This window comes from Cervus canadensis, chromosome 19 (assembly GCF_019320065.1).
Source record: "Cervus canadensis isolate Bull #8, Minnesota chromosome 19, ASM1932006v1, whole genome shotgun sequence".
NCBI classification, from domain to species: Eukaryota; Metazoa; Chordata; class Mammalia; order Artiodactyla; family Cervidae; genus Cervus; species Cervus canadensis.
Genome location: NC_057404.1, coordinates 34855322 through 34874434, shown reverse-complemented (window position 1 = coordinate 34874434; position 19113 = coordinate 34855322). Strand labels below are relative to the sequence as shown.

At 38.5% G+C, this 19113-nt stretch overlaps 1 protein-coding gene across 2 annotated transcripts in view; it reads left to right on the top strand.

Annotated features, from left to right (window-relative positions):
* The window catches only part of UNC5C (unc-5 netrin receptor C), a 395140-nt gene that overhangs the window by 321101 nt on the left and 54926 nt on the right, over positions 1 to 19113 (top strand). For both annotated transcript variants that reach the window (XM_043438628.1, XM_043438626.1), the window contains exons 5-7: positions 579 to 759; positions 4628 to 4795; positions 7568 to 7732. In XM_043438628.1, coding sequence (XP_043294563.1) covers positions 579 to 759; positions 4628 to 4795; positions 7568 to 7732 — 514 coding nt within the window. The remainder of the gene's footprint in view (positions 1 to 578; positions 760 to 4627; positions 4796 to 7567; positions 7733 to 19113) is intronic.

Here is a 19113-nt window from a genome sequence, read left to right as displayed (position 1 = left end):
CAAGTATTTTGGCTTAGATACATCTCTAAATATGTGTTTGCTACATTTTAAAGTAAGTGCATTTTCAGGGAAATTTAATCCATATGTTTCAACAAGACTATACATAAGTCATCCAAATGTTGTTTTATTAGAGCTGCATGATATCTAAGACGCCTTTTGAACTTTTTTGATAGTCCTTGTATTCTTTTCTGAAAAGCAGCAGGTAAGTTGCCAAGAGTAAACAAATCAAATAGCAAAAGATTTTAGTTCAGTTTGAAATGCTTAGCCCATTATTTTTGATTGGGTTCTGAACTTGGCAGTGCACATCACCTATTCCTGCCTGCCGGGCAAAGTGAAAACAATTTGAACGCTGTATTTCCCAGTTGGGTCATTGACATTTGAGAATAATGCAGTACAGACAGAATCAGCATGTTTGGCAGGTGAGTGATACTTAACATGACCTCAGGAAGTTACTTCCTCAAGTTTGCAGATTCCGTAGCATGGAACAGTGCTGTTCACATTGCAAAACAAAAGTCAGGACTGACAGCCATCGAGGGATTCATAGCAGGGATTTATCTGTTTCTCTTGTGCATCTTTAGGTGGAATGGTTGAAAAATGAAGACATCATCGATCCTGTGGAAGACCGGAATTTTTATATTACTATTGATCACAACCTCATCATCAAGCAGGCCCGCCTCTCAGATACCGCCAACTATACTTGTGTTGCCAAAAACATTGTCGCCAAGAGGAAAAGCACGACCGCAACTGTCATAGTCTATGGTGAGTGAGCTGTGTGCGCCTCCATCTAGCTCAGGTCAAACTGCAGTTTCTCATTGAATGGGAAAATAGCAAGTGAAGAGGGCCCTTCTCAGTCCCCATCGCAGCTCTCTTCCTGCTTCTCATGTGGACAGTGAGGTTTAACTGCTTTTCTGATGCTCATAAAAAGAACCTGGACTTGGAACTTCTAGCCCTCTGTCAGTTTATAGGACAGTAAAGGAAATCCACTGAGGGATCTGACACTCTAAGAAGCATAAATGTCCTGCATTTCAAACTGAACTCAGGAATCCAGGAGGATTCCCTGCTTCCCTAAGCCCTGCCCCCTTCTCAGCCTGGACTCCCAAGACCTAGAGGGAGTTCTGAGATGAAGATACTTAAAGCAGCCTGCTGCTCTTTCTGTGGGCCTCAGGAGAGTGATTGCAAGATCTCAGGTAAACTGGAGCTGACATGTTCTCCAAACACATCAGAGCAGCTCTAACTGCCTGGAACTTGCTTTACACTCCATCAAGGACATCCAACGTGAAGACAAGGCCTGCCATTGTCATGCAGCTCTAGTCCTAACCTGTAGCAAGCTGCAACATGATGACTTCTTCAGAGAGCTTCTCTTCCATTCTCTGGCCTTTTCTAATCCATCTCTTCTCTAAGCCTATCATTTCTCCAAAAGGACTAAATGATTCCACACCCACTTTTGCCACTGCATGTGATGTTTTTTATCTCCCTGTTTTAGCACTCAGCAGTTTTCTCATTTCACGAGCAGTTCCATCTGCCCAGTGAGGCTTTTAAGCTCCTTGGTAGACAAAAGAGACAACTCTATACATTTATGCTTCTTACAGTGTTAGTTACATGGTCGATCTTTATATTCTTGGTGAGTTATTGTCTGAGAGGAAACTGAACAACCCTGAGAAATGTTTTGAGGTTCATCCACCTCCAGAATGATAATGGCCACCACTTAGAAGGTAGGGAGCTGTTCACGGCTCCTTTGGTGTTAAATGACACTTCAGGGAATTTGTCACTGGCAAGTACGTGGCTCAGTGCACTTACTGCAGGTTGTACTGCTTGGCTGGATGCATCCTCGGGCTGTAGGATGTTATGAAAACAGAAACCACTGTGACATTCGAAAGGCTGAATGCAGTGATGCTTTAATGCTGTCCTTTTCATTACAGGACAGATGCATGCTTCTTTTTCAAAAAAATCCTCTGAATACTCTGAAGTTTAATTTCCTTAAGTCAGAGTGAAGTGTTTCCCACTTTTTTTTCTAGACTCTCTGAAACAGCACTGGAAATGCAAAAAAAAAATAGGGTCCATCACAGTTTGTACCAATCGAAAGTGATTAATGAGGGCAGACTCTTAAGTGAATGTATTACATAGAAGCAACTCTTTTCCTATGTATAGCATGTTCTCAATATCCATAAGCACAAGCCAAACATTGTCTTTAGTAAGGATCAAACATGAGGAACTAAAGCATTTTGAGTTTAGAAAGCAGTGTGGCAGTAGGGCTCGGGAGTCTGATGTTCTCGGCCTCGTTCTAGCAGTAACTCACCTTCAGTTGGACGCTTGAGCATTACAATACTCAGAGCACATACCTCCTTCCCCAGAAAATAACGGAATAAGCCTAGAATCTTCAAGGCTTGTCTTTTTCTAAACGTTTCTGGTTATTAATTTCTCATTAAAATCCTAGCAGAGCAGTACTGTAACCCCAAATATCAGTTTGCCAGTATGTTGGTAAGAAATTTATACTGACAGTTCCACAGTAGTTGGAGTTTTGTGAAGTTGAGTGGGTTAAATTATGGAACACAAAACTCTGTCAAACATCTGCATGTTCTTTCATGGCCTCACAAAATAAGTTGGCCAAGGCTCATAGGTTGGACTCACTAGAAGACCACAGAAAAACATATACATTTAACCAGTATTTCATTTTTGAGTCTGTTGTTAGTATCATTTTTAGATTGCAAGTATATATTCATTATAGGAAATTCGGGAAACAGAAAAATGGCAAAGAAAAAATTAAACCTATAATCCTGTCATTTTGCCATCCAGAGATAGCTTTAAAAAAGATGGATATGTATACTACCAATATTTTCTTAACATAGATAAGATTTTAAAATAAGGGATATAATTTTTATTTACTTAAAACATAATGTTGAAATATCCATGTATTATTAAATAGACTTCTACAGCATTATTTTTTTAATGTATTCTTTTATTTAAGTATAGTTGCATTACAGTGTTTTCCCTTTGGCAACCACCAGCTGCCAACCACAATTCTCTATGTCCCTTATTCTGTTTCTGATTCATAGATAGGTTTGTTTGTGTCATATTTATTTTAGATTCAACCTTTAAGTGATATCATATGGTATTTGTCTTTCTGACTTACTTCACTTAGTGTGTGATGCTTTAATGCTATCTTTCTGACTTTCTTTCTGACTTACTTCACTTAGTATGATAATCTCTAGCTGCATCCATGTTCCTGAAAATAGCATTATTTTGTCCTTTTTTATATGCATATATATGTATATATATAAAATATATATGCATATATATGTATATATATAAAATATATATGCATATATATGTATATATATAAAATATATATACATATACTCTACTGTATATCTGTGCCTCATCTTTTTTATCCCTTACCTATTGACAGACATTTGGGTTGTCTCCATGTCTTGGCTCTTGTGAATAGCGCCGCTATGAACATAGGGGTGCACACAGGCAGCATCATCTTTAATAGCTTCCTGGCAGCCAATCTCGTGAACATAGTACATTTACCATTTTCCTATTGTTGAGTGTCCAAATTGTTCTCATTTATTTATACAAAAAAATAAAGATAAATCTTTTTATAAAAGTTGTTATCTTGATACAGAAAAAAATAATTCTCCACTGAAAAACAGCCTATGTCTCTATGTATAACACATCCATGATTATTCCCTGTTGCGTAAGATTCTAGAGAAGGGGATGATGGGCATGTGATGTCCCTATATAGGTTTCTGTTACCTGAGTAACACACTTCTTTACCATCAAGAAGTAGATGCATATAATGTTTGTAGCATGTTTTAACCAGCAGAAAATAATTTTTTTATAAATTGCTTAATTATAATAATTTCATGGACTCATATATTGAGATATTAGAGTATATCAGTATTTTCTAGAGTTAAATCTCTAGAGGTTAATAATATACATAGTGCTAGATGGTAGGTTTTATAATCACATCTATACTGACAGCTCCATCAAACACCATAAATAGTCTTTATACACAAAATATGTGTCAATTGCAGTTACATCAGCTAATTGCTGATCCATTCAAATAGATACTTAGTTAAAAATCCAGCTATCAAGACTTTTTTAAAAAAATCAATTCACTTATTAATGAAACTAAAAATTCTTGAAAGGTTATAAAGTTTATATATGCTAAAGATAAATAATCAGCTATTATTAAGGAAAGGCTAAATGATTTTATCAGTTACCATGCCTCATAGCCACCTGCAGCCTTGGTACAAGGATATAAGCATATTATTTGAGATAAGTTGTCAAAGGTATCAATAATTTTTGGAGCTTTAGTAGGTAAGGGGATGTTTTTTAAAACAACAGTGGCTAAGGAGACGAGAATACAGTTCTGTTGTCTGAGTAGGTAGATAGATGTTGATAATTCATTTTATTTATCCCTGTGCTTAGATTATTTAGTTTTGTAGTAATAAAATTTTGAATGAAATTATATCCAAGGTCTCTTCCAGCTTTGAAGCTCTTGATTTTTTATGGTCCCTTGGGATACAACATTCTTGTTCATGTCTGTGGTTCATATATGTGGTTTATGCATCTCTGTGTGTATGCATGTGCACTTAATTCATGTTTTATCATTTCCTTCCAGTAAATGGTGGCTGGTCCACTTGGACAGAGTGGTCTGTGTGTAATAGCCGTTGCGGACGGGGGTATCAGAAGCGTACAAGGACCTGCACTAACCCAGCTCCGCTCAATGGTGGTGCCTTCTGTGAAGGGCAGAGTGTACAAAAAATAGCCTGCACCACGTTATGCCCAGGTAAATAAACCAGTGCCCTCATTCCAAATGCATCTTCTCATTCTAGAAATGTTTTACGGTATATACACAAAGGCTTATTCTAGACCTGAATGTGTGATAGATAGTATGTAAATTCATCATACCTTCCAATGCTCACATTACTGGGAAATCACGTCTTTTTCCCCAAAAGAGTACTTAACATTATTAATTACATTAACATGCAAAATAGTATGAAAAACACACAGGAACATAATCCCTCTTTATTACTCAACAAAACTGTTGGAGCCACATTTGCAGGATCTTATAATTCAAGGCATTTGAGCAGCATCGAAAGCCATACACTTAGGATAGCAACCGTTGATATTCAGAAAGTCAAGGAAATTAATTGGAACTGAAATTTAGAAAATGTTTGAGGTAAAGTACTTGATATTTGGTGTCAGTTTCTGGGCAAGGGCAAATAAGACATTTGGAATGAATTAAAAGGAAGTCTAAGCTTTGTGACACACGAGCTAATGGATTTTGAAAATACGATGCGATCAGCTGTTATCTATACATGTTCAGTTCCGTTGCTCAGTTGTGTCCAACTCTTTGCAGCCCCATGGACTGCAGCATGCCAGGCTTCCCTGTGCATCACCCAACAGTCTATACATGCATACGGTAACATGTCTATATGTTAGTCACCTCTTTTTGAGTCATTTGCAATGGTACCCATAACAGGATTGCATCCCTTTGCCTCTGAGCATCTGTCTGTGTTCCCTTATGTTGTCCCAAGCTCTTATGCTTTGGCAAATTGAAGTTAATATCTGCTGAAACCAAAACCCACTAAAATGTCTAATTATATAATATATTGAAAAATTAAGCTAAAATTATTATTAATGTATTCCTTTGGGGTAGCTATTGTCACTTTCATTATTTAGATAGAAAGACTCCTCACTTGCCTTTATTTTGCCTGACTTTTGTCAGGTTCATTCTTAAATGGAATCTTTCTCAGAGATAGGTTAGAGAAATGAACTGGAGAGAAACCATAATCTAAATTTTATAATTCCTATGTTAATTTTCTAAGTATCAAAACAGTATCCCACTCTGAACCCTTTTAAGAGCTTTTATTTATGGAACAAACTTTGACACTTAGCTAGGCTAAGAATTTCAGTATTTTTTTATCTTGTACTCTTCTATATTCTATCTGCATACCGACTCCCACAATTAGAAATACACTAAGCATTTAGTTGGGCTTTGCTGGTGGCTCAGTGGTAAAGAATCCACCTGCCAAGACAGGAGACACTGGTTCAATCCCTGAGTCAGAAAGATCCCTGCAAGTAGGACTCACTTCAGTATTCTTCCCTGGAAGATTCAATGGACAGAGGAGCTTTGCAGGCCACAGTCCATGGAGTCACAAAGAGTCTAATATGACTGAGCACGCATGCATACATACAAGCATTTAGTTAAAATAGACATGTGTTTGTGTGTGTACTTTAGGATGGTCGAGGTCAAAGCAAACATCTTTTCTCTAGATAGTTGGGGGTTATTTATGTAGCTAACTCTGTACAGTTGAAATATTAATACTTTCATCATTTTTTCATATGGGCATATTTATATCTCTATACATTGTGCATAATACTTATATTTACATAGTGATTTAAATATGACATCACAGAGATTCTCCAAACTACGCAGACTATTAAAATTGGTCTAATTTCGAGCAAGATATAGATATAACATGTTATGTACGGTGCATGTTCAATAAATGATGTTTGCCGTTGTCTTACATTTATTCCTGGGTAATTATTTATGGATTTCAGGGAAATTTTTTTTAATGTAACTCTTATTTTGATATTTTCTTCTTATTTATGTAAGAACCTTTAAAGAATGCATTTTAAAGTATCACCTTAGTGAAATTTACTATATATTTTCTCAGGTTAGGGTTTAAGTTGTGTGTTTTTTTTAAAATAGAGTTATCTTAGCTTATTATCATTGAAATTTACTAACAGGTCAAGCACCAAAATTAAGAAGAAAGTGAGTCTATTCCAAATGACTGAATCACAGGAAAAAATTAAGAATGTGCTTAAATATTATTTTTAAAACAAAAATAAAAATGTGTACATCATCAAATAAAATAATGGAATGAAATAATCAAATAATAAATGGAAAATAGTCTTTTCAGGAAGGCATTGCAGAAGATCTTAGCAGAATTAAGCAGCGTGTATGGAAACTTAAAAAGAGTGTAGAAGATGTAGATGATAGAACGGTAGAGAGAGAGCGATAGATAAATGGGAATGTAGATGAATATATGGATAGGATGGAGGTAGGTGGGTGGATAGATAAATGGATGGATTTTTTCCCCCACTCTCCTGACCTCTTCTCCTTAACCCCACAGAGGTTTACTAGCACTATTCACATGCGCTATTCACAGGAATATTGGATCCAAAAAGAGGTCCCCTAATTTTCAATCCAAAACCTAGAAGTTTCCTCTTTAATAGAAAAAGGGGCCCTACTAGGGTTTACCTTTATATAACTCCTGGTGACAACTTTGATTTCCGTGTGTCCCATTAAACTTCACTTGCTTGGTCAGTGAAGAACTAGCCCCACGCCTCTTGGAAGGAAAGTCTGCAGAACCCGCAGGATGCGTGGAGAGCATGTGCAGCTTCCAGCAGTTGAAGTGAATGCAGCGCTCCCTGGTGGCGCGTTTCCTTCGGGGTTCGGTGCTTTGTTTCTACGTGAGCCCTGCCCCTTTCTGCCTTCAGGAAGCTCCTTCTCTCTGACTTGTCGCTGTGTGTGTTTGTTTTTTTGTGGCAGTGGACGGCAGGTGGACCTCCTGGAGCAAGTGGTCCACCTGTGGGACCGAGTGCACTCACTGGCGCCGGAGGGAGTGCACGGCCCCCGCCCCCAAGAATGGAGGCAAGGACTGCGATGGCCTCGTCTTGCAGTCCAAGAACTGCACGGACGGGCTGTGCATGCAGAGTAAGTCTGTCTGCAAACCGCAGACACGGGGGAGGTGGGAGTCTTAACCGTTGGATTTCTTTGAAGGAAACATACAAAAACAAAAAAAAAAATCCCTTGAATAACAACAAAAATGCAATACTAGGGCTCTCAAAGTTGAAAAAAAATGAATCTCCCAGAAACCAGAATGAATAATAACTGTGTCCAGTTAACAAATGGCACACACAGTACTGCTTTCCCATGAGCAAAAAGTGATTTAGTCGTTTCCCTAGAGGGTCTGTCACTCTTTTCAGGGCAGGGAACTGCTGCTTGGTTTTATTAGAGTGCCCAAAAGGGCACCCTGAACTCCTCAGAGAGTCACACGACTTCCAAAAAGTAAGCTATTTACTTCTAATTCATGGCTGTTACTGAACCAATGTCCATGACGTTTAGAATACATGTACAAGGACAAGAAACATTTCTGCTGGTAGATTTACCAGTTTTCAAGTGTTTAGTGGGAATATCTTCACAAGCCCTTGAAATTGCTGGGTTTGTATTAAAATTATAATGTTTATCTGAAGGGAATCATGTTTATAAAATGTATATTTTAAAATGGATGTAGAAGATGGGCTCAGGAATATGATAGATGTTATAAGCTAAGTATTCCACATTTTTTGTGGCTTTGTTACTTAGATTTTCTTAATGAGATGGTGGTTTGATTTTCATATTTGAAATACTTTCCATACTTACTGAGGAGCCCTTAAATATACAAAATTAACCATCTTTTTTATGGGCATGAATTAAGGTACTAAAAATTGTTCTGAAATCACACCTGCACAGTTGAATGAGTCAAGCAATGTACTGTCTTTGGATCTTGGGTAATGGTGGCCAAATGTTGACATTTCTTATAACATAGTACAAATTGCTTGTGGGATACAAGCAATCAAATGTATTTGGGTGGAAGTATTTGTATTTGTCATTTAAGAATAAGATATTTTCAGCACACTTAGGAAATTCTGTTTGTCTCCCAGAGTCTATGCTTACAGGGACCTTTAAAAAGAAACTTTACTCAAAATACAGACAGATAGATAATCTCATTGCTGACACGGAATATGAATCTAATGGGCCTCTTATTTTTCTGTCCATGGTACGTGGTATTCTTTGAAAACAGGCTGCAACTGAATGTAAAGCATATTTTCTGGTTGTGATTTTAGGATAGCTACTGTGCACCTCACTATTTGTACCAGAAACACAGAATGAGAAGCATACAGCTATTTTACTAACTGTTTATCCAGAGATACAGAATTTGTTCCTCTAGGTGTTGGTTTGAGTTGAGGATTAAAATGGAAACATACCACACAAGTTATTTTTAACACTTTTATAATTTAGTAGTATTATTTTAGTTTAGAATGAATTAACTCATGTGATTGAAAAGTAACAATATTTGAAGTTTCTCTCGGGCTCACTCCCTTTCTCAGTATTATCCTTCAGCTTTGGGTGATTTAATGCCTTCTGCTTCCATTGTGCATATTTTAAAGTTCCCAAAGCAACCGATTTAACAAGGAGTACAATGCTACAAGATGGGACATTGGCCCTTTTATTAGTTACACACAATGATACGTTCTAAATTATGACATATATCAAATAAAAGCATGAGATACTCTTTTTGAAAAAATGCTATCCATTTATTTTTAGCTATGCTGATGCTGGGTCTTCACTGCTGTGTGGGCTACTCACTAGTCGTGGTGACTTCTCCTGTCACGGAGCCCAGGCTGTAGGGCTTCATGGTTGCGGCACGTGGATCAGTAGTTGCGGCTTCGGGCTCCAGAGCACAGGCTCGGTAGTCGGGGCGCACGGGCTTAGCTGCCCTCTGCGATCTTCCAGGGTCAGGGATTGAACCCATGTCTTCTGTGTTGGCAGGCAGATTCTTTACCACTGAGCCCCCAGAGAAGCCCACAAAGTATGAAATGTTCAAGTTAAGAATTTCATGATATAGCATCCCTGTGAAAGTGAAAGTGTTAGTCATTCAGTTGTGTCCATCTCTTTGCAACCCCTGCCAGTTTCCCCTGTCCCTGGAATTCTCCAGGCAAGAATACTGACGTGGTCAGCCACTCCCTTCTTCAGGGGAATCTTCCTGACCCAGGCATCAAACCCAGGTCTCCCACATTGCAGGCAGATTCTTTACCGGCTGAGCCATCAGGGAAGCCCAGCATCCCCTTAGCATCTAGCTTATTTCTTACAGAAATAATACAGTTTTTTTCTAATGATTGGGTATGATGGCATGAGGTGTGTGTATGTGTAAATAAGGAGAATGAGGCTACAATACTGGTTATTTGTTGTTTATTTCTTTATCAAGTCTCCTATCAGACTGGAACATTTGGGTGTTTGAATTAAAATCAGTCAGTTAAAAAGCTGTTTTCTTTTATAATTCTGATTTGCTATAGTAACAGTCTCTACTAAGTCAATAAATTCTTTCTTCCTCCTTCTTGTATCTACTGTAGTACAAAAGATAGTTGTAGTTTGTGCTGTTATTGATTTCCTCAGGGATAAAAACCTCAGATACAGTTGTGCTGTATAATTATAGTGTTTTACAGTGAAAGTTGTAGTTTCTGTTTACAGCAAGCTGGGTGTTTCTGGCATAGCAATGCTGACAATGTCTTGCAAAAAAAAAATAATATCCTCATTTTGGAAAACAAAAGGCTTCTGATAGTGAAAGTACCAAGCTTTTAAGAGGGACAAGTTCTGAATTAAGAAAAAGAATGGGAAAAGAAAAGATAGCTATAAAGCTGCAGTTAATAATTAGAAAATATCATTTAATGTTTGTTTACCTTGAGACTTAGCATCTTCAGTGCATTGATAAATAGCTCTTTATAAGTATTGCAATATTATCTCAGAGCTAGCCTGCTTAGCATTGAACTAGGGAGGCAGTGCAACCTCTGAGTGTACTAAAAATTGTCTATAAGTGGTTTGGATATAAATGTAGATACACTGCTAGAGAGGAAGAATTCAGAGTTCCTGATGGATGTCAGTAGAATTCAGAGTTACATAGATAATGTACTGTAGTATATTTTAAAAGCCAGATTGGTACTTAAGAGCAATACAGTGTGAAATATATAGAAAATATTACTGTCAATGTTTATTCATTAATTTGTTCAAAATAATCATATTTGGACACATTTCTTCCTTAGCCATTCCCCTCATTATAAGCACCTTTGACTGAAAATATCTAGAAATATTGGATAAAATGTTTAAACTTAAAAGACATATGAACACATTTGGAGTCTGTGTGTGTGTAAGAGAGAGAGGATATCAAGTTCAAAAGAAAAAGAAATACTCAAGTAACAGAAATGAACTCAGATCTAAAGAAGTATCTGTATAAGTGGACACCAGAATAACCAAGAGAGGCATTAGGCATGGATGTAGGTCCCAGGGATTGAGAGTTAGGTTTTTGGATCTGAGGCTGGGTGGAAAGCAAGAAACCTGAATAAAGCTGGGTCTCATAACTGGCTCCCCCCACCATGAAAAATAACTCAAAATTTTTACCCATCAGCCCAGGAAAGCTACAGGAAAATTGATGGTACAGAAAAGACAAAGTCTTCACTTCAATAAAACCACAGTCCTTTACTTAGTTCTGGATATGAAGTCTAAAATACCGTACAGAGAGGAAAATGCAAAGTATGTGTAATTTATATAAGCAGTAAAACTTCTGGAGTACCAGCAGAAGTGAACAGCAAGCCATTTTCAGGAGTTTTTTCCACAACCTAAGTGCATTGGTCTAGGATAAAGATAACTCACTCCTGAAAATTAATTGATGATACAAGTTTTATATCACCCAAAGGAATAAATAGTCTGCTGCAAGGGAAAGTTGGCAACAATAAATAGGTATGTCGGTACTTTAATAACACGGACTCCTAGAACAATCTGAATGAGGCTGTAAAATAAATAACAATAAAAAGGTAAACTTTTTAAAAGGAATGTAAACGCAAGTGAAAGAATAGAATATTGTAAAACGACAGAGATTTGGGGGGAAATCGAATGGAAAGTGATCTACTGAGAGGTTAAAACTCAATGGGAGATTAAAAATCAGATCAGGTCAGGACAGCTTTTGATAAAGAGAAAATTAGTAAACTGATGTAGATCTCATGAAACTTTTCAGAAGACATGGAGGAAGGATAAAGTGAGTGATTATATAAAAGGTAGGTTAAAATACAGACTTCCCAGGTGGCTGAGTGGTAAAAAATTCAGCTGCCAATGCAGGAGACACAAGAGCCTTAGGTTCAATCGCTGGGTCAGAAAGATACCTTGGAGGAGGAAATGGCAACCCACACCAGTACTCTTGCCTAGAAAAATCCATGGACAGTGGAGCCTGTTCATAGGATTGCAAAGAGTCAGACACAGCTGGGCTCATGTGTGTGCACACATTCACACATACACCTTAACACACATGGAATATAGAATGAGAAAGGCCCACAGTTATTACTCAAAAGCCATCCAAACATAGTAGTTGATACTGAAGTATAACATATCAAAGAAAGTGAAAGTCTCTCAGTCGTGTCTGACTCTTTGCGATCCTGCAGACTGTACAGTGCATGGAATTCTCCAGGCCAGAATACTGGAGTGGGTAGCCTCTCCCTTCTCCAGGGGATCTTCCCAACCCAGGGATGGAACCCAGGCCTCCTACATTGCAGGTGGATTCTTTACCAACTGAGCCAAGTATATATTATACATGAGGTATATCATCTTTAGGGCTTCCAAGGTGGCACTAATGATAAAGAACCTGCCTGCCAAAGAGACAAAGTTTCTGTCCCTGGGTTGGGAAGATTCCCTGGATGAGGGCATGGCAACCCATTCCAGTTTGCTTGCCTGGAGAATCCCATGGACAGAGGAGCCTGGTGGGCTACAGTTCAGTAGGGTTGCAAAGAGTCAGACACGTCTGATTCAACTTAGCACACACACACATATCCTCATTGATTTGAAAAAAGTGGTTCTTATACTGGAGACACTACTTGCAAATTAAGAACTTAGAGGAACTGGTGTTATTTTATTAGAACATTATTATGTTGTAATTCAAAATCATCAGAGTCACTTATTATCCCAGAAAGAAGCTAGGCATTATTGGTTTATAAGCACATTGTTAATAGAAAACAAATATTGGAGTTCTTAGGTACGTTAAAACTATCAATTGCATTCAGTAAGACAAGGTAGATGATTCGGAGAAATATTACTATAGAAAATAACTAAACGCATATCTGATCTCTTTGATATAGAAAACTTAACATTAATAACATTAGACCATTTTTGCTTCATAAAATGATAGAATCCTATGTCTTATCCAGAAGGTAATCAAAGCTCTGTTGTGCTGTGTGCCTGTGTAGGTGTGTTTGCTCAGTCGCTCAGTTGTGTCTGACTCTTTGTGAGCTTAGGACTGTGAGAAAGCTTGTCAGGCTCCTCTGTGCATGCGATTTTTCAGGCAAGAATACTGAAGAGTGTTGCCATTTCCTCTTCCAGGGTGGCTTCCCAACCCAGTAGTTGAACTCACATCTCCTGCATTGCAGGTGGATTCTTTAAAATTTGGCCTTTGAGTACAGAATGAAGCAGGGCAAAGGCTCATAGAGTTCTGCCAAGAGAACGCACTGGTCATAGCAAACACCCTCTTCCAACAGCACAAGAGAAGACTTTACACATGGACATCACCAGATGGTCAACACCGAAATCAGATTGATTATATTCTTTGCAGCCAAAGTTGGAGAAGCTCTATACAGTCAGCAAAAACAATACCGGGAGTTGACTGTGGCTCGGATTATGAATTCCTTATTGCCAAATTCAGACTTAAATTGAAGAAACGAGGGGAAACCACTGGACCATGCAGGTATGACCTAAATCAAATCCCTTATGACTATACAGTGGAAGTGAGAAATAGATTTAAGGGACTAGATCTGATAGACAGAGTGCCTGATGAACTATGGATGGAGGTTTGTGACATTGTACAGAAGACAGGGATCAAGACCATCCCCAAGAAAAAGAAATGCAAAAAAGCAAAATGGTTCTCTGAGGAGGCCTTACAAATAGCTGTGAAAAGAAGGGAAGTGAAAAGCGAAGGAGAAAAGGAAAGATATACCCATTTGAATGCAGAGTTCCAAAGGATAGCAAGGAGAGATAAGAAAGCTTTCCTCAGCGATCAATACAAAGAAATAGAGGGAAACAATAGAATAGGAAAGCCTAGATATCTCTTCAAGAAAATTAGAGATACCAAGGCAACATTTTATGCAAAGATGGCCTCAATAAAAGACAGAAATGGTATGGACCTAACGAAGGAGAAGATATTAAGAAGTGGTGGCAAGAATACACAGAAGAACTGTACAAAAAAGATCTTCATGACCCAGATGACCATGATGGTGTGATCACTCACACTCACCTAGAGCCAGACATCCTGGAATGTGAAGTCAAGTGGGCCTTAGGAAGCATCAATACGAACAAAGCTAGAGGAGGTGATGGAATTCCAGTTGAGCTATTTCAAATCTTAAAAGGTGATGCTGTGAAAGTGCTGCACTCAATATGTCAGCAAATTTGGAAAAGTCAGTAGTGGCCACAGGACTGGAAAAGGTCAGTTTTCATTCCAATCCCAAAGAATGCTCAAACTACCGTACAATTGCACTCATCTCACATGCTAGTAAAATAATGCTCAAAATTCTCCAAGCCAGGCTTCAACAGTACATGAACTGTGAACTTCCAGATGTTCAAGCTGGTTTTAGAAAACGCAGAGGAACCAGAGATCAACTTGCCAACATCCGCTGGGTCATCGAAAAGGCAAGAGAATTCCAGAAAAACATCTATTTCTGCTTTATTGATTATATCAAAGTCTTTGACTGTGTAGACCACAATAAACTGTGGGAAATTCTTCAAGAGATGGGAATACCAGACCACCTGACCTGCCTCTTGAGAAACTTGTATGCAGATCAGGAGGCAACAGTTAGAACTGGGTATGGAACAACAGACTGGTTCCAAATAGGAAAAGGAGTACGTCAAGGCTGTATATTGTCACCCTGCTTATTTAACTTATATGCAGAGTACATCATGAGAAATGCTGGGCTAGAAGAAGCACAAGCTGGAATCAAGATTGCCAGGAGAAATATCAATAACCTCAGATATGCAGATGACACCACCCTTATGGCAGAAGTGAAGAGGAACTAAAGAGCCTCTGGATGAAATTGAAAGAGGAGAGTGAAAAAGTTGGCTTAAAGCTCAACATTCAGAAAACTAAGATCATGGCATCCAGTCCCATCACTTCATGGCAAATAGATGGGGAAACAGTGGGAACAGTGACTGACTTTATTTTGGGGGGCTCCCAAATCACTGCAGACGTTGACTGCAGCCATGAAATTAAAAGACGCTTACTCTTTGGAAGTAAAGTTATGACCAAACTAGACAGCATATTAAAAAGCAGAGACATTGCTTTGTCAATAAAGGTCCGTCTAGTCAAGTCTATGGTTTTTCCAGTAATCATGTATGGATGTGAGAGTTGGATTATAAAGAAAGCTGTGCACTGAAGAATTGATGCTTTTAAATTGTGGTGTTGGAGAAGACTCTTGAGAGTTCCTTGGACTGCAAGGAGATCCAACCAGTCCATCCTAAAGGAGATCAGTCCTGGTGTTCATTGGTAGGACTGATGTTGAAGCTGAAACTCCAATACTTTGGCTACCTGATGGGAAGAGCTGACACATTTGAAAAGACCCTGATGCTGGGAAAGATTGAGGGCAGAAGGAGAAGGCAATGGCAGAGGATGAGGATGGTATCACAGACTTAATGGACATGGGTTTAGGTAGACTCCAGGAGTTGGTGATGGACAGGGAGGCCTGGTGTGCTGCGGTTCTTGGGGTCACAAAGTGTTGGACACGACTGAGCAACTGAACTGATCTCTTTACCTACTGAGCCATCAGGGAAGCCCTTAGTTGTCTTTATATTATCTCTAAGACTATATGAAAGGCTTCCCTCATAGCTCAGTTGGTAAAGAATCCTCCTGCAATGCAGGAGACACTGGTTTGATTCCTGGGTTGGGAAGATCCGCTGGAGAAGGGATAGGCTACCCAGTCCATTTTTCTTGGGCTTCCCTTGTGGCTCAGATGGTAAAGAATCCTCCTGCAATGCGGGAGACCTGAGTTCGATCCCTGAGTTGGGAAGACCCCCTGGAGAAAGGAACGGCTACCCACTCCAGTATTGTGGCCTGGAGAATTCTATGGACCGTATAGTCCATGGGGTCGCAAAGAGTCAGACACGACTGAGCAACTTTCACTAAGACTATATGAAAGTAGCTTCTGGTTTTGCCACATAGTTTTGAGATAGGATTTATATAAAATGGTTCTGGAGAGAGAGAACACTGTAGACCCAGAAGGAAAGAGGTACAAAAGAAAAAAAAAAAAAAGGGCACTTAAGACAATCTCCAAAAATGTTGAGCCAATAAGCATATTTACCATTTATATTGAAATACAGTTGTATCCTGGAGAAGGAAATGGCTACCCACTCCAGTATTCTTGCCTGGAGAATTCCATGGACAGAGGAGCCTGGCAGACTACAGTCCATGGGGTCTCAGAGTCAGACACGACTGAGTGACTAACACTACACACCGTTGTATAACCCAGACCTGAAAACTTAACTTTTATAATCTTTATAATGACTTGTAGTAAGACCGACTTTGTCAACTTGGCATAAAATAGTTTAATCCGTGCTTACCTTTTGCTTTTGAAAATAGCAGTCAAGGGAATATGTATGTGACTTGATCCAGAAATGGTGCTTTATATATATTTATGAATACATTCAATTAGATTATTACATTGCTGCAGCTATTCCTATAGACTTTGGTGTTTAATCCTATTTGAAGATTGGAGTCCCACATTGGGATATGTGAGAGTTCACATCTGAATTTAGAATTATTACTTCTTGCTGAAGAAGGTTTATGCCACAGCAGACAAATTAGAAATTGCAATTTACAAACAAGAACTGCCTGGAATTGTGTCTGCATCAGTGAACTTCCTGACTTTGGGAAATTAAAATGTTATGCAGTCTGCAAATTTAGCACTTTCTACTCATTAAAAAATTTACATGTCACCCTGCTCTTCCATTAATTCTCACATATAGAGGAAGTGGCAGAACTCTATGTGTAAATGTAGTGTGGACTCACTGCATACCAGAACCCCCAGAATCCCAGGGGGATTTAATGTATTTAATGTGAGGAAATCATTTACTTTGCACACAGTCTGTTCTTGTCTTTAGCACGATGTGTTTATAACCACCATGGTAGGCATTTGAGAAGGTGCAAGTCAGTATCCAGTGAAATTCTAGTCAACACAGCAGTTTGATAGGAAAAGTATAATTGTGAGTGTCAGACAGTGAGTGCTTTTATCTGTAGTTTGGAAGATGTTGATGTCATAGCTGTATTTGTATAGTCTTTGATATGCATAGTGTCCCAGCTGGCAAATAAATATTCTGTCCATGGACTGGCTGCCCAACACAGTGCTCTGCTTTCGCTGGTATAATGAGTGTGGTTTACTTTTGCTTTCTTCCTTTCTGGTAAAACATTTTCCTGCTTTTGAAAGTAGGGATGTGGTTAGGAACTTTAGCCCACAGAAACCTGATGAAAACCTATGGCGCCCTGGACAGATTGTTGTGAGAGGACAAGTGCAAGGGCTTCAGCTTCAAGGAGCCAAAGGAGACTCAGAGGGGATGGAGAAAGTTACCACCTTTCACAACTGCAGCAAAGCACGGATTTCCTCAAGACTACAGCGGGGCAGGGCCTGTGCTTTGGAGTGTTTCTTTTTGCCTAAAAATCCAGTAGGTAGGGTGATGGATGCTAGGAATCGGCCTCTTTACTTCAGGCCTTTGCATGACTTTTTCTATCAGATGTCTTTAACTACTATGGATTGAATTATATCACTGCCTTTGGATTTAATAACGTATCCTTTTTCTGAGGGTGCACATCAGATAGAAAATACCAATTGACAGCTCTCGGGCAGTTGATTTAGGAGTCTGATTTTGCTCAACTGTTTAGTTAAATTTTGGATATTTATTCATCACTTTCTGTGGATCATGAGATAAGGCTTCTGTATCTGAGATGTTCATTCCCTGCTGTTCATTCTCAGAGGGGCATGATTGTCAGCGCTAGGAACAGAGCTGTGGATCAGTTAGTGAAGCATGGCAGACGGTCCTGTGAAGACTGGAGCACAAATTACCACAGCAATTTAGATAACTGACATCAGCGATAAGCAAATGTTCTTTTCAATTTTTGTAGTCATGTCCTAGGATTTATGTATTCATTTATTTGGAGTTCCTTAAGCTCCTGTCAATAAATAAACCCTCAGAAGAGTGGTAAATTATAATAAATGACCATGAGTGTCTTTGACAGACCTGACCTTTGACATCATTAGTGCAGTCTTGATGGGGTGGCTAGATAAGAGCCAACCTAAAAGGGAAAAAAAAAAAATCTGGACATGTTTATTTAGAATGGTCCTTGAGGTTTTTAATAAGAATATTTGCATCAGAAGAAATGAAATTGGTGAGAGAAATCAGATATGTTGGCTTAGTGTGAGGTCACTTGCAGAAAAAAAGACGCAGGCAACCAGATCAAGAAGAGCGTAAAATCCATGGAGAACTGAGATTCTTCTAATGCTCGGATCATAAAAATGAGGACAGATCTTCTGAAGTGATCTGTTGTACTTCAGATAGATAAATTTGTGAAAACTGATCGAAAGCTTAATGATTTAAAAAACATGGACTTTTATACAACACAATGCTTTTATAGACTAAAATTGTTATGTCATATTCATAACTTATATACTATTCCCCATGTAAGCTGTGAACTATATCTCAATAATTATTTAATCCTAACCATATCATAAAATCTGTTTATTAAGGTTGTAGATGCAGGTCCATACTGAAATAAAATATTTATTAAGGTCCATACAGAAATATAACGAGTAACCTTGAAGGCAAGCAGGAACACCTTTAAAAACTCCACCTGTCTCCCTTTGGCTCCAAACTTGGTAACTAATCTAAAGAAACAGTTAATTCCAAGACATCTACTGATATATACTTTCCTTTTATGTCTTCCTTACATCTGGCTCAATGGCTCACAAACTTTGGAGAATGTAAAAATTATTGTGTCATGTATGTGTATATTTCTATATGTTTAGTTTAAAGGAGCCACAGATATAATTTTAATTTTATTCACTTTCTACTTAAGGCCGTGGCATTAGTTGCTTCTAAGTCCAATCTACTGTGTTAGATGTGGCCAAACTGGAGCAAAATTGACCTGTGTTCAATTTAATAAAACTCAAAAAGTACAGAAAATAATCTTACAAACAGAAATTCTGATATTCCCCTAATAATAGCTCTAACCTGGAAAGGAAGAAACTGAGGCATAAAATTGAAAC